General features: G+C 40.0%; 1 protein-coding gene across 2 annotated transcripts in view; it reads right to left on the reverse strand.

Moving 5' to 3' along the window:
• LOC147235051 (protein TANC1-like) overlaps positions 1-14,997 on the reverse strand; it is a 94,906-nt gene that overhangs the window by 43,044 nt on the left and 36,865 nt on the right. For both annotated transcript variants that reach the window (XM_086145821.1, XM_086145820.1), the window contains exons 4-5: positions 12,721-12,825; positions 1,345-1,478 (exon numbers count right to left, since the gene is read on the reverse strand). In XM_086145821.1, the coding sequence (XP_086001947.1) occupies positions 1,345-1,478; positions 12,721-12,825 (239 nt within the window). The remainder of the gene's footprint in view (positions 1-1,344; positions 1,479-12,720; positions 12,826-14,997) is intronic.

The following is a 14,997-nucleotide window of genomic DNA, read 5'->3' on the forward strand; positions in this document are numbered from 1 at the left end:
CCTTTTTTTGAATCTGATATTTGGATATTGTACAAATGTAAGGACTTTGGAATAAATGAGGACATTCAGCATGTCTTAAGCAAGGAATGGAATTCATACAGCCTTATGTTGTTTGTCATGCAAGGCTTTTTACCTGACTGAATAGAAAATTTCAACAGAGGTGGTGGTGAAATTCCTTTTCTGATGCACCTATTATTTACATGTTTGTACAATGCAGTAAAATTGGTTTACATCCCAGCATCACTTCCAACTTGTGGAATGCTCATTCCGACTTTCAGTAACTAACTTTCTCCTTCGGGGTTCAATAAGGTGTGTCTGATTGTGATTAACTGCACTGTAGCTGGCTTTAGCTTCTTTATTTGCAGCCCTGGCACAAACATACATGATATTTCCACTTCCCCTATTAATCCCACCTGTTTGTTTTTGACAGCATGCCAGTAGTTTTTGCCCAGAAACTTCCAGCCTTAGGCCACCTAACACACAGTACATATAACAAGACCCGAGCAGCTTACTGACATTTAATACTGCACCGCAGGGCAAAACTACCTTGCTGAGTAAAACTCTTCTTATAAAACAGCGGAATGAAAGAAAATGGAACTGCAAGCAGATGATAACAATTTGCTCCTCCCCATGTAAAAGACACACATCTGCACGCACTGACAAATACAAAGTATCAAGCATTTATCCTCCTATGCCGCTCATTTCCTTCCTTGACATCACCTAATGAAGATGGTTTATTCAATACTCTGCACGCCTCTTTCATGTTCCTTAAATTGCTGGTTCGGTGTCAAAACAAGTCCAAGACAGGAGACGAATGATGGAAGTGTTGCATGCACTCATGCAGCTCCAGCTTAATTGGAAGAGCCAAACAAACTGAAGCTCATGACTACCAACGTAACTATTTCTGGACCGAGGCTCAGACACTCTTGTTACATACTCAAGAACCCATAGAACTGCACTCAACTAACTGGGAATCACACACACACACAAAACATTTGCGTGCTTGCCCTGAAATGAATGATATGGAGTGAATTAGAAAGATGCACACAAATTCTTCAAATAGATCTTGAGCATCTTCGGCGTAAATCTTTGTCAGTTACCGTTATCTGTTGTGGCGAAAAAAGTCCAGAGGTGCCTCTTAAATTCCCATCCAGAGATAATGTAGCGGGGGAAAAATGCATCAGGCTGCATCAAAAAAAATCTGTGCCTCTTGTTACTCTGTCACAACTCCCTCCTCTTCTCATCCTTTCCCTCTCTGCTATCTCTCTATCGGCGCTCTGCAGCCGTGGAATGAGCCGCTGTTCGGGGAGGGAGAGGGTCGGGGGGCGGTAGAAAATCAAATACCTTCTTTTCACTCTTGTCGTCCATAGGTATGCGTGCCGTACCCGGGATCCCTTCTCCCAGTAAGAAGCCCAGTCTTGTCATCAGTTCCTGAGTGGCAGGGGAGGAGGAGCTTCGCTGTTTCTCTGCTTGTGGCTCTAAATTAGAGAGAGAGGTGGAGAGAAATAAGCGTTTAATACCGGCGGGTAGAGTCGCTCTCTCTCTCCAGCGGATGGCCCTCGTAGGGCCACTGTGGCTGCCCTGCTCTGCTCTTCTGAGCGCTGCTCTGAAATGCTTTGCTGCACTCTCCAGCTGCTGCTGAGGTGTTGCAGAACCATGGAGGGGGAGGAATGAAGAGCGAGGGGTTTCTGTATGTGTGTGTGTGTGTGTGTGTGTGTGTGTGTATGGGGGGGTCTGAAATGGCTTATGAGTGTGTGCTCTACAAAGAAGCTGAATACATGTGAATGTCTACCACTGTGAACAAAACAAGTCTGTGTATGCATGTGTGTGTGTGTGTGTGTGTGTGTGCGCGCACATACATGCATGCTTCTTGCAAAATGCCTCAAGTGTCATTTCCAGTCTTTCTGCTTGTTTACAGCATTCATAAAACCTCAGAATATCAATGAGTGGACATGAGCTTTCTCCACTGCGACAAACTTCCTTTTTCCTCTCATCTATTTTGAATTTTTAGAGGACAAATTTAACATAAAGCTGCCACAAATATGGTAGAAACAACAAGCTTCTTGTATACCCAGTACCTATGTATCAAAAACAGAATAAAATTAAGACAAAAAAGACACTTTGTACAACATTGTGCTTCCAGCATGAAGCTCAAATCCAAGCTATTATGATAAACACAAATACCATGCAAGTTCGATGCGGATATGAACCCAATTCCCTGGAGAAAGTAGAAAGCCAGCTCAATAGAGAGAAGGATGGATGGAGAGAAAACCGCCAAACAAAAACTTACATTGTTCTCGATCATTACCTTTTCTTCTTTTTGTCATTTACTTGCTTTTTTACTCCACTTTTTCCACATCTATTCATACTATTGGCAACAAACCTTTTAAAACAAAAACAAGTCCAGTGACAAAGTATCCCAATTCATAAACATATAAAGTACAAAAGTACAGTATACACTTGTACTGGAACGTGAGCAGCGATCATTGACAAGCAAAAACTTTTTAAGACTTAAAAGCTACTTTTCAAAAACATCAGGTAAAGTGCAGTGTATTTCCAGTGCTTCTCTCTTTCTGTCTCTTTCTATTGTTGAACTATTTTAAATAAAATGAGTACCAGACAAATCATTTCAATGAAAGTGAGAAAAAAAAAAAAAAAAAAAAAAAAGGAAACTTTCTTACACCTGTCAGAACTTGGGGCTGTCAAACTAGTTTAAATACTTGCTCTTGAAAAATAAAAACAAATCAAATCAATGAAATATTTTCTGGTGTCATCGAGTTTAATGATGGGCATTTTTTTTTTCTTGTAATGGTAACTTTAGCACAGCTAAGCTCGCACACTTGCACACTCACAAATATACATATTACTTTTCATTATTGTTACTTAAAGGTAAAATATGATGGGATGCAGGTTGTTATCTGACAAAAACTGTGATCCTAAACTGTTCATCTACAAAACCATTGCCCATCAAAATGGTACACTGGAAACCCAATGAGAAGTTTACTACTGTCAAAAACCCTTTAACCTTATTTAGCAGCTTGGAAGGGGCAGAGAAAAGGTTTAATGTGATAAGAGCACCAGCAAAAAATAAAGGAATGGTGTATGAAATGGAGGCGAGACCAGCGATGCCCTACGGCAGGGGTGTCAAACTCAAATACACAGTGGGCCAAAATTCAAAACTGGGACAAAGTCGCAAGCCAACATTGATAGTTATTGAAAAAAAATCTTCCTCCAGATAAAAAAATGAACCTTTTCATATGGACCCAAACAAGTTTTGCTTAAAACCTAAATATGGAACAAGCATAGCTTAATACTACACAATATATAATATTGCACACATGCAAAATCCTGTTTTCTACCTCAGTAGCAGGGTGCCAGTATTAGCATATGGTCGCTGTGACTACTGTCAACAGAGGAGAGGGCGTTTATGGGTCCTGTTGTGATTTTCGTGGCAAAACAGCGGCAGAAAATTATGGGATTTGTAGAATTAGCGGTACATGCACTGTAGACTATACCGCCAGTATAGTCTACCATAGTCTACTATATCGCCAGTATAGCCAGCTCTAATAGTCATCTGGTATGGCTTTGTGGACCAAATATAATTACAGTGCGGGCCAAATTTGGCCCGCTGGCCAAAGTTTGACACCTATGCCGTACGATTTTGAGACAGAAGTATGACAGTATGAGGACGATACAGGAGGAACAGCTAGTGGCAGCAGAAATGGCCGTGTTGAGGGTTTCTTTGGAAGTGACAAAAGTAGATTGGATCAGGAATGAGTATCAGTAGAGAGTACAGAGGGACAGCACATGTTAGATGTTTCCAGGATAAAGTCGGAGGCCAAACTGAGATGGTATGGACATGTAGAGGGACAGTGAAGAACTGGTTGGAAGTATGCTGAGGGTTAGAAATGCCAGGAAGGAGGCCTCAAGGGAGACCAGCGGAGATTTACGGATGAAGTGAAAGAGGACATGAAGTGAGTCGCTGTGAGAGAAGCAGATGAAGAGGGGAAGATTAGATGATAGAGGCAGATGATTTGCTGTATCGACCCCCTGAAGGAGTTAAAATGACGATTCAACGACCTCTTAAAATTCATTCTTGTCTCTTTTTTCCTTAAATATCCAAAAATCAACCAAGATGTTAACCCGCAGATACACAATTTTAAGCACAAAAACCTTTGTTAAGACATCAGTTGTATCAGTGCAACATCAGTGTTTCAGATGCTAAAAGTTTGGCATTTAAAACCAAATGTAATCCGAGATAGTGTCTGCATATAAAAAGAATATGTACTGCTGCTTATGAGTTAAATACATAATGGATTCCTACTTATTGTGCAACTTGGCACATTTTGTCGTAAATGTAATAAGACTCTCTGGTGTAAGTGATTGTTTCTTGTCTGAGTGTTCCAGTTATCCAGTTTTCAGATCACAGCGGCTTCTGGCAAGACCAAAAATGTAATCCCACGATCATAAATATAATGATATCTTTGACTTTTATTTCACTACTTCAACAGCTTTGTTTGAAAGTCATGCACAGTTTGTTTCAGTAACAACGCTTCAGTTGTTAAATGGGTTCTATTGCGTTCAAAGCACCTTTTTTTCCGGAAATTGCTTAATCAAATAGCGCTCCACGTTCGTGGTTCTGAGAGTACCAAAATTATCAGAGATTGTTTTTGAGTTAATATAACAGAATCATCAAACTGCAGGTGTTTTATGGGCCTGGACAGAACCAATTCTATTTAAGTTTGTGAAAAGTAAATCCAACCCCACGGCACGCAGGACCGGAACTCTTCTAAAGTTAACATAGGCACATGATTCAATACAGAAAAGCAGATCAGGCACCTTTAACTACTTAAACCAGGGGTGGGCAAAATTTTTTTCTCACAAGGGCCGGGGCGGGTCAGCACAAGATATGATACATTAAAAAAAAAATGCATTTGTAAACAGCAAATATCAGACTTGTCCGACATTTGTCTGAACGTTGTCTGACATTTGCTTTCAAAATAAAAGCAGCTTGGTTTTGAAGGCTCTGACGTTTGCTTGCATTTCACGCACAAACCGTTTTTTTCCCTCGTAGCTTCACGTCCAGCTCATTCATGTGTCGGTGTGTCCACAGTAAAGGCGAAATCAAAAAAGCCAATCTGTGTCATTCAGCTTTGGAAAATTCTAAAGTGTTCTCAAGTTGCTCCAAAAAATAAAATAATTTCCTGTTTGAGCTCCCGCATTCTTTGATCCAATCATTCACATCAAGTATGAATTCTGTACCAATCTTTGGCGGGCCGGATTAAAAGGACCAACGGGCCGCATGTGGCCCGCAGGCCGTAGTTTGCCCCCTCCTAACCTAAACCGACCATCAACAGGACATCAAGAACAATGTCTTGAGTAAAAGACTGATTTTAGGACTGAATACCTTCTACTTTTCCAAGTTTATGTCTACAGTGTTCTCAATTGTTTTATTATTTTAGCAAAAAGCAACACTGGGTGGAAATCTGTGTTTGGCTTATGGTTGTAGTTTGTTTGAAAAATGATGACTTTGTTGGAAAGATAATTGTGGCTGAGGCCTATTAACCACTTTCGAATGGGTTTGGACACCACATACTGTTTGACTCACAATTCATTCTGTTTATACATATGACACAAGAGAGTAATGGTCTAGCACAGCAAAATTGGTTCCAGTTTGTGCTATTAATGTCATTCATACAGAGACAACCATTTCTCATGCCATGACATGTTGAAGGCAGTGACAGCTGGATATCTTAGTTACTCATTTCATTTCTGGCATTTGGTGTTTTGGAGACAACGTAATAATGCGCCCCAAAGCACATTTTAGTCGTTCGCTTTGTAAACGTTTGAATTAAAGCATCGCTGAATGAGTGGAATCTTAACTTGTGAAACCACCTTCTTTCAGGACCTCACCAAAGTGCAGTGTCTTACATCAAGAAGGTCCCGGGTTCCAGTCCGACAGGGCATTCTGTGTGGAGTTTTTCTGTTCTCCCCATGTCTGCGTGGGTTTCCTCCGGGTTCTCCGGTTTCTTCGCACAGTCTGATTACATGCAGTAGGTTCATTAAGGACTCTAAGTTGCTAAGACGTGTAAATGAGGCAGTGAATGGTTGTATGTCTCCATATGTATCTTTGTGATTGACTGGCAACTGGTCCATGGTCTAGTCCGCCACCAACCCAAAAAAAGCCGGACAAGCAAAATAGATAATGAATCAAAGAATGAATCTTCTTTCACGTTTACTGCCTCCATCACTGATGTTATTTGCAGACACACCAACTGCACCCAGCAAGACCTATCCTGATACATACTGATAACCCGTGCATCGATAACTGGTGCTATGCATGACATTTATGCTTATGTAACCTCTAAAAGGTATCTACTCATATAATGCTACCAAACCGCATCGTTAAGCCCATCATTCTCACACCAGATCCAAATAGCATGCACGAGCATCTGGTTGTCACAGGAAATGATCTATGGACTTTGTCAGCGGCACAGGAAGACAAGCTTTGGCAAACGGGCCACACTGCATATAATTTGTGTTCATTACCACATGGTATGTGATTACACAATTATGACGAGAAAAAGATGAGGTCCTTGAAGTTTTGAGGAACAAACTTTTATACAATATCAAATTGCAACTATTAGAAAAATACTGGGGAAAATAAACCAACCCTCTCAAAAGGATTTGTCACCGGCTATACTGATGGAAGTCTTCTAATGTGATATTCCGATATTACAAAACTAACATGCAGAGACAGGCTACTGACGTTTTTTTTTCCCCCCACAAAAAGAGAAAGAGTAGTTTCCCTTTACCATCAAAAAATATTTGCGCAAAGGTTTTTTTTTTGTTTGTTTGTATCTCCCTTCACAGGATCACACTTTTTAGTGTGAGCTGTCAACTCTGTTACTTATCTGATTCTCCCAAATGATAATATTATAAGTCAAATAAAACAAATAGATGCAATGAGGGCATGTCCTGTAAGTTTAGAAAATGAACTATTCCTCAACCAACTATGGACAAATTATTTAGTAAGCACTGCAAAAAGTATTGCCAATTGATGACATACCCCTGTGGTTTTAGAGCGGATCAAACCACCCAGGCACACTTAGTGCAGCGAAATGACTGGAATGACTGTTTCAATGACTACCATTTACTGCTCTCCCCTAAATTAAACCATTTACTAATTGGTCCCATCTGAGTGGATACACGCCTCAACCGGTGAAATAAACACGACACAATTCTATTCTACATTGCGAATTGGTGGTTCTCTTCAATAATGTTTGTGAATAATGAGAATTTATTAATCCCCATGGGGAAATTCATTCTCTGCAATGAAACCATCATGGATGAGCCATGAGCAGAAGGCATGTTGTCCACCAGCGCCAGGGGAGCAGTTAGGGGTTCGGTGTCTTGCTCAACAACACTTTGAATGTTTAAATGAATGTACAAAGACGATCACTCTGCCTCTTGCGCCAAGCCGCCCTCGAATAATGCTGGCTCTATGTTTGAACATGTACAAATCTTAAAAGGTTAAAATTTTGTTCATCCCCCAGTGTTCTGATAAGTCTTTTGATGAGGAAATAGGCTCAAATGTCATCAATCATTGAAAAGGTTTCAGATTTATTATATTCTGTGAATTCACATATGGACATTAACCTATCAAAACAGAGCTGACATTTTCATTATCATTAGTATGCATAATGAAATGGTGGCTTGTTGGTAAGTACGCTGGAGGTGAAATTACAGTATATATCTAAACAAAAGGCAATTGAGCAATGTTATGTCCCAACACAACATCCATTGTTGCCGTGTATGCAATTGCATTATATCTTAAACAACCCTGCAGCTACAAGAGCTACAGGTTTTGTTACTTAAGTGCCTGTGTAGAAAATAAGGCAAAAACAAAACAACATCGTTATCTGCTGCCTGTGGAAGTTTATGAGCAGGTGTGAAATAGTGGCCTTGTGGTGCTGTGATGGAAGAATGAAGGAGGAGGAGGAGAAGGTTGGAGGAGGGGAACGCCACGAACAGACTGGCTCCACATAGTTGTCTTGGCTTTTTCCCTGCTGAGGAAACAATCCAGCCGGTGCTCATTAGCAGCTGGAGTTTCATTACCACAACAGTGGAGCATGTTTAATGAACCCTCGATGAGAGCATGCATCCTGCTTCCCCATTCCAGTTCCGAGGTACGAGGTGTCACCTCCCCCTCTAGGCACTTACTACACATGCTAATGTTTGAACCTCCAGTATGTCCCCTCGTTCATGCACGAAGGTCCAGTGGGACATTGGAGCATATTGAGATGAGGCTCTTGACGAAATGGTACGTCAGAAAAAATCAAGTCTGGCCTTTGGGGACGGCAAGATGATCATTATCACAGTTTGACCAGCATCTCAGCTCCGCTTAACAAGCTGCCTTTGTTATAATGATAGATACAATTGGCAACCTCATCAATCAGCGGAGAGCCAAGCTGTGATTTTCAACAAATGATGAAGGTATTTAGGACACAGTGGCCTTAGTGTCCATTCGGATGAAGAGCGCAGATTAATCTTCATCATGAAGTAAGAAAAATGCAAAATATATATCACTGATTGGCCTTCAACTGTTAATTAAACAAGGAAATTAACAATGAACTTCATGTGCGAAAGAGAGAGATAAAATAATCCCGATATTGCAGCCGAGAGTAAATTAGAACCCATTCATCTATACTTTGTCATTTCTGCTTGTTGCATTGAAAGATGGTGAATGATGGCTGCTGTAATATTATTACAAGCTCTACAAACTGGCAAAAGGATTCTTGATTGCACGTTATTCCAAGTGTTTCATTAGGTTCATTATACAAAAGAAAGGAAAAGCTTTCTTTCTCCCAGAAAAAAGAACATTATGAAGAGTCTGCCATATCTGTCTAGAAACTGTGATAGTAACCACATGGTAGTGATAAGAAATGGGGAAAAAAAAAAAATGTCTACGATTGTCATTCTGTGCTGACACAGAGATCCATTGATATGACCATACTTTGTACATTTTATTAGATACACATGTTTTGACAAAGACTTCCTTAGAGGTGATAATTTGCTGATGAAAAGTGGGTAAATTGCCATATAAAAGCGCAGGTATGTATGATGACTTTAAAAATCAATGAATAGTCAACATTTTAATTTATCACAAACAATTTAGATGATGAACTAATGCCAATAAATGACCCAAAATGACTACATATCTTGAAATAATATACTCAAAAATTCCAAGAACATTTGTAAATGCTTTAAGAACAAGTCCACACAGCCTCAGCAGTAATCTGTACGGTCCTATGGATGATGCATTCCAACTGTGTGCTCGACTAGATCAATAGAGTTCCCAAAAATCCAGATCTATCGCATGCATTCTGTCAGAACCTGGCTGTGGCTGAAATATGTTGCATCAGATTACTCATCTTCAATGAGACAGACAAAGGAAATTTTAAAAACGATCACACCCTTCATGCAATCTGCGGTCAACATAGGTTTGAGCATGTTAACTTGTGCATGCTTCAATGATTAAATGACACCTTTCAAAGTCATGTTTAGTTAATTAAGGGAACACTAAAAATCTAAACAGGTATGATTTTCTCACCTCACATTGAGATATTTTAGATTAAAAGTAGCTTCTTCCTCTCCTTGCAGTTTTGTCAAGATTCACGTAAAACTAACCAATGCAAGAAACTAAATTAATGACCAAATTCACTACAGTGGCACAACAGAACCTTTAGAAGTTATATGTGGTGAAAAATCACATAATTCCGCACAGGACAAACTAGGCCATGGCTCCAGATAATCAGGGCATAAACAAACAGGTGTTAAGTGCTGGGGCCTGGATCTCACTAGAGCCATAAAGCAAGGTTTCACTTGTAAGACATGGTGGTGGGATTTATGTAAACCTTGGGTTCAGTTTTGATTGACAGAGGCAGAAGTCTGGGACCACAGCTGAAACAATTTTCACCGGTGGACAGTTGACCACCTGTTGCAAATCAACTCATCCATACAAACATGTACATGGCTCAACAAACATACATACCTTTACAAATCACAAAACCCGGCATTTCCGTGCATGTCCAGAGAAAGTAAATCTTCCTCAAAGACTCAGAAACAAGTGTGGCAGAGATAATGCAATCGTCCTTTCCAACCTTCAAGCCCATGTAAAACAAAGATTATGGCAAAGATGTTGAAAACAGGGAAGAAAATAAACACATTCACATTCAGTCAACGCAGAAACATCCAATGTTCATGGCAATATTTGGTACAGATAATGAATTTTTGCCTCAGGTTTCAGAAAAAGTATTGAATCTAATCAATGCGCAGACTTTTGTGTAACAAAAATGTTGCTGTTTTTCAGCAAAAACAATTTGCTGCTATTGGTACCACATGTCATGCTGCATGTTCTGGAAAAAGGTAAAGCTCATTATTCTGAAAAAAAAAAAAGAAATTGAAAGAGAAAAACATTCTGCAACCTTGGGTCTGGAAATGGCAAGAAATGTGGATTAAAATGGACAAATTTTACAGACCTAACTGTACCAAAAAACTTTAGTCAATTCTAGCTATAATGTGTTGTGTTTAGTGTTTTTTTTTGCTAGCACTTGGGTAACACAGGGTACATTGTGTAGTTGTGTGTTGTTTAATTTTAACTATATGTTACCATTGAGATGCTGTGACACACTGAGTGCAGCTACTTCACCAGCACATTAATAATCTCAGCTTTTACTTTATTTAAACTGCATTAATTTACACACACACACACGCACACGCACACGCACACACACACACACACACACACACACACACACACACACACACACACACACGTGTTGACAAAAGCCATTCACAAGACAATTGATCTAAACTGGAAAAGAGTCCCACTACATCACCCGTGATTCATTAATTTTGGTAGTGAATGTCACACAGTTTTCATGCTGCAAATGACGATGGATTTTTCGACACAATTCCTTTCAGTACTGTGCTGACCTTGTTACAAACGCTGCAATGTCAACTGTCTTATCCTGTCACACTAGTTCAAAAGAAAGGCAGCATTGTTTTCTCTTTCAAGGGGAAAAGCTGAAAGATTCTCTTTTTATTGAATGCATAACGGTGACATGTGATGTGATGTGATGAACATGAATGCAAGAAGCCTTCATAAGCATAGGGAAACACAAACTCTATATGTGTATATTAACACACAGGGGAGGCTAAAATAACATATTGTTCCCAATTGCCAAAAAATAATACGTTTATCCAGGTCACGGAGTTACAAAATTGTTCTAAAACAGATTTTGAAGCTGCTTATGCACTCCAGAACTGTTATGGCCTAAATGAACGCCCCAAACTATAGAAAAAGCATGTCATTTGATATGTATTATTAATTGATCACAGTTGTAGCCATTTACTCTATAATGGGGAGCTAAGTAAACAGGTGACATGAGGTAATCCTTAATTCTTTTGTCCTAGATACCGTTTGCCTGTGTGTGTTTGTCTGTGTGCACGGATTCTCATGCATGTGATAGCAAAAGGTTTCATTTGGAATTTTTGGCACTTAAATGACCATTTTAAGTTTTATACCAGCCCAAGACTATGTGTCAAACATCTTCTATATCTAGTAATCCAGTATATCAAGTTAAAAAATGAGGTAAGAGCAAAGATAATTCCAACCTCTTCGATGGTTTTTCAAAACCAGAGATCGTGGATAATTGCGGTCAAATTAAGGAAGAAAGACAAAAGCTTTCTGAGTAGAAGAGGACCCAGATAGGAACAACAGAGGCTACATTTGCCTCTTTTTTTTTTACATTTCTGTTAAATAATTCAGAACAGCTCACTGGCATATTATCTGAAAACACAGCTCATATGCATTAGCTTAATAATGCCGCCAGTGCACCAGCTGTCATGAGGTAGTTTATCCAGTGTCTGCTCTCTGTCAGTAGCCTCCTTGAAACCCAGTGCCAGCTGAATGTCAAGACACAGCCCTCGTGCCTCGGTATGTAACAGTCGCCAGTGACAATGTGGTGCTGGGTAACTATACAATCAGAGGGCACCACTTTCTGTGCAGTCTTCTGCTAAAGATAACGCAGCTCCACTTAAGACTATGGGAGGAATTTGAGCCTGCCCTGCTCTGCTGGAAATCAAAACAGAGCACTTAGTGGAACATTACCCCTACACTTACAAACACACAGCACCCAACACGGGAGGGGACAGCCAGCGGTAACACTGAAGATACACGTCACAAAAATGTGGAAACAAAAACACATATACAAGCACATTTAATTCGAAGTTTAAGACATTGGCCTCATTAGGTTGCCATGAAAAAACAGTACTTTGGTCAGATAATACATTCCTTCACAGTGGAAAAAGGACTCATCCGCACTGGAAGCGCACACTTTCAAATAAACCCAGAAATGTTGTGTGTTTGTATAAGGGGCTGCAAGAAGGAACAGGGCCTTCCTGACCTACATGGGCATCTCATGAAGGAACTGATGCTGCTCTTAAAAATGAAGACCTATTCCTCACCCAGCAGGCACCATGATAATGATTTAAAGCGTGCCAAAAAAGTGTTGCAACATTGTTGAATCCAGCTGACAATAGATACGTTTCTACTCTTTGGCTCAAATGTCTACATTTGACTTTTTCCAGCATCCGCAAAACACAAGCAGACAAGGCACATATGGGCGAATGAAGAAAAGAAAAGACAAAACTCACCATTGTGGGGGGACTCCTTGTTATCGGCCACCTTCCTCAGTGCTGAGACGATGGCATCAGAAGGAACACGAGGACTCTCCACATATTTAGGCTTTCTGATAGGACCTGACAACACCAACCGATGATACAGAGAAGAGGGGGGGGGGAGAGAGAGAGAGAGGTAGACTGTGAGCCTGGCAGTCAAAAAGGAAAAGAAATAAAAAATAAGAGAGAATGAGAGAAACAGAGACAGCAAGAGAAAGACTTCTCGCTAGATTAACATGTTCCAGATGGGACTTGGGATGAGAGGTGGTGGTGTCTTAGTTGGACAGGCTTGGCTGCACTCTGTAGCTAACATAAACTCTCTCACTCCCTCTCTCTCTCTCTTTTCCCTCTCGCTCTCCCTCTCTTGAAGACACCCCCCATACAGATAACTTTTCTGGTCTATCTAACAGCACAGAAATTGTTTGCATGGCTGGAGGCTTCTAGTAAAAGCCTGCTAGCCAGTTGTGGGAATTTAACTACGACACTACAGCAGGAAACCACAACAATTAGGCTTTTAGCCAGCTTAAGACAAAGGGAGACAAAGAAACAACAAAACAGACAGAAAGCGCCTCTGCATGCTGATCTGTGACTTTTGCCTTTTAAATATATAATACCTTCTACAAGCTGCAAGATGACATTTGGTGAGACTGAAGTCCAGTTATCTCCAAGCATGTATCTAGGACAACAGTATAGGGCTTTGAGGACTGTCTTTAGGAAAGAGTCAAGGTTAGCTGGCTGCTCTGTTCCCTCTGCTCACACCATGACAAAATTAGAAAATCCCACAGCTCAGCATAGAATGCTATCTCACTATGCCGGATTTCACAATAACCACAACCAGAGACACAGTTCCATTTGTTCAACTTTAACATTATTGTGTGTGTATATAGAAGAAGAAAAAAAAACTCCCCTTTGTCTGGAGCATGTTCTATGAAATACATTTCATTCTACCCAGCTGCAAGGACAATAGAGCATTTTCTTTAAGCGGTAGCAAATCTTCCCAAAGACTGATGATTGAAATGATTATACAAGCAGGACATTCAAAGTAGACACTCGACTAAATACAATCTCTGGTTGTGTTCGTTTCAACTCCTCCTCTAGCCCGCTTATTCCTATGCAAAAAGAAAACATGTTCCAGACTGCAGATACAAGAGCGCAATATCAAACAGCAAGGAATATTCTGAAAACACAAGATCATTTTAAAATGCGACAAAGCTATCGAAAATCACAAGTCTGTCTTACTTTGGAGCCTTTTCACTGCAAGCCAGGCTTGAACTAATGATTCTCCTTCAAACTCTTGATATCGGATGACTGTATATGTAAGCCCAGACACAACATGAAGATTAGATGGTGAAGCAGAGATAACCATTTCCTACTACCACATGTAATGCCATTCGCTACGAACGAAAAACAAATCCTCTGAATTAGGAAAAAAAAACAAAAAAAAAAAAATTTTTTTTGAATAACGACTGGACTCTTGAGGTGTGGTTTAATAAAAGTGAATGAAAGAAAACGATTCCACTCAAGAACTATAGAAATGAAGAAGTCCAACAAGCAAGCAAAATGTTGAAGCAAACTTGATGCACAGTGCCATCTATGGACATGCATCTTGAAATGCATAGTGGGGACGACTTGATGCACCCGACCGGTTTAGTTTCTGCCACTGCAAACTCCTTATTAGTTCTGGAGGTGGATATTCAGCTAGTCACATGACAGTAAAAGGCCACAGAGAAATCTTGTTATCTGATAAATAAGCATAGAGTGCACTGGTCTTTGCTTTCGGTGGAATTCAAGAGTAAAAAACAAAAACAAATTAAAAGTGATGAGTGAGAAGCAGAAGCAATGAGCAACTGGATAAACAAGTCCAATTATGGCAAGAATATACACTAAGTAACACAACATAGTACCGTCATGGATGACTGACAAACTTGACAGATTTAACGGAAGTGATGGTTCATGTAAAACTCTACACCGCAAATATGGCAGACAAATACGCTGCTAAACACAGTATAGGTTGCTCTGCCAAAAAACACCTCATGATTGCATTACATCTGTGCAAAGCTTCCTTGTCATCATTCCCTATGACCAAATTCCAAAATGTCCAAAGGAGTTTGACATCTGGACGGAAGAAATATGTTTTTCATCTATACACCATTCTCTGTGTTTGTGAGCCACATGGTTCAGGTTTTCATATTATCCGTTTGTCCGCTGATTATTATTCCAGAATTAGCATCCAAAATTTTCGTGGTGCCACAA

This window comes from Fistularia commersonii, chromosome 4 (genome assembly GCF_037954325.1).
Source record: "Fistularia commersonii isolate RoL2024-O1a breed Wild chromosome 4, RoL_Fcom_v1.0, whole genome shotgun sequence".
Classification (NCBI taxonomy): Eukaryota; Metazoa; Chordata; class Actinopteri; order Syngnathiformes; family Fistulariidae; genus Fistularia; species Fistularia commersonii.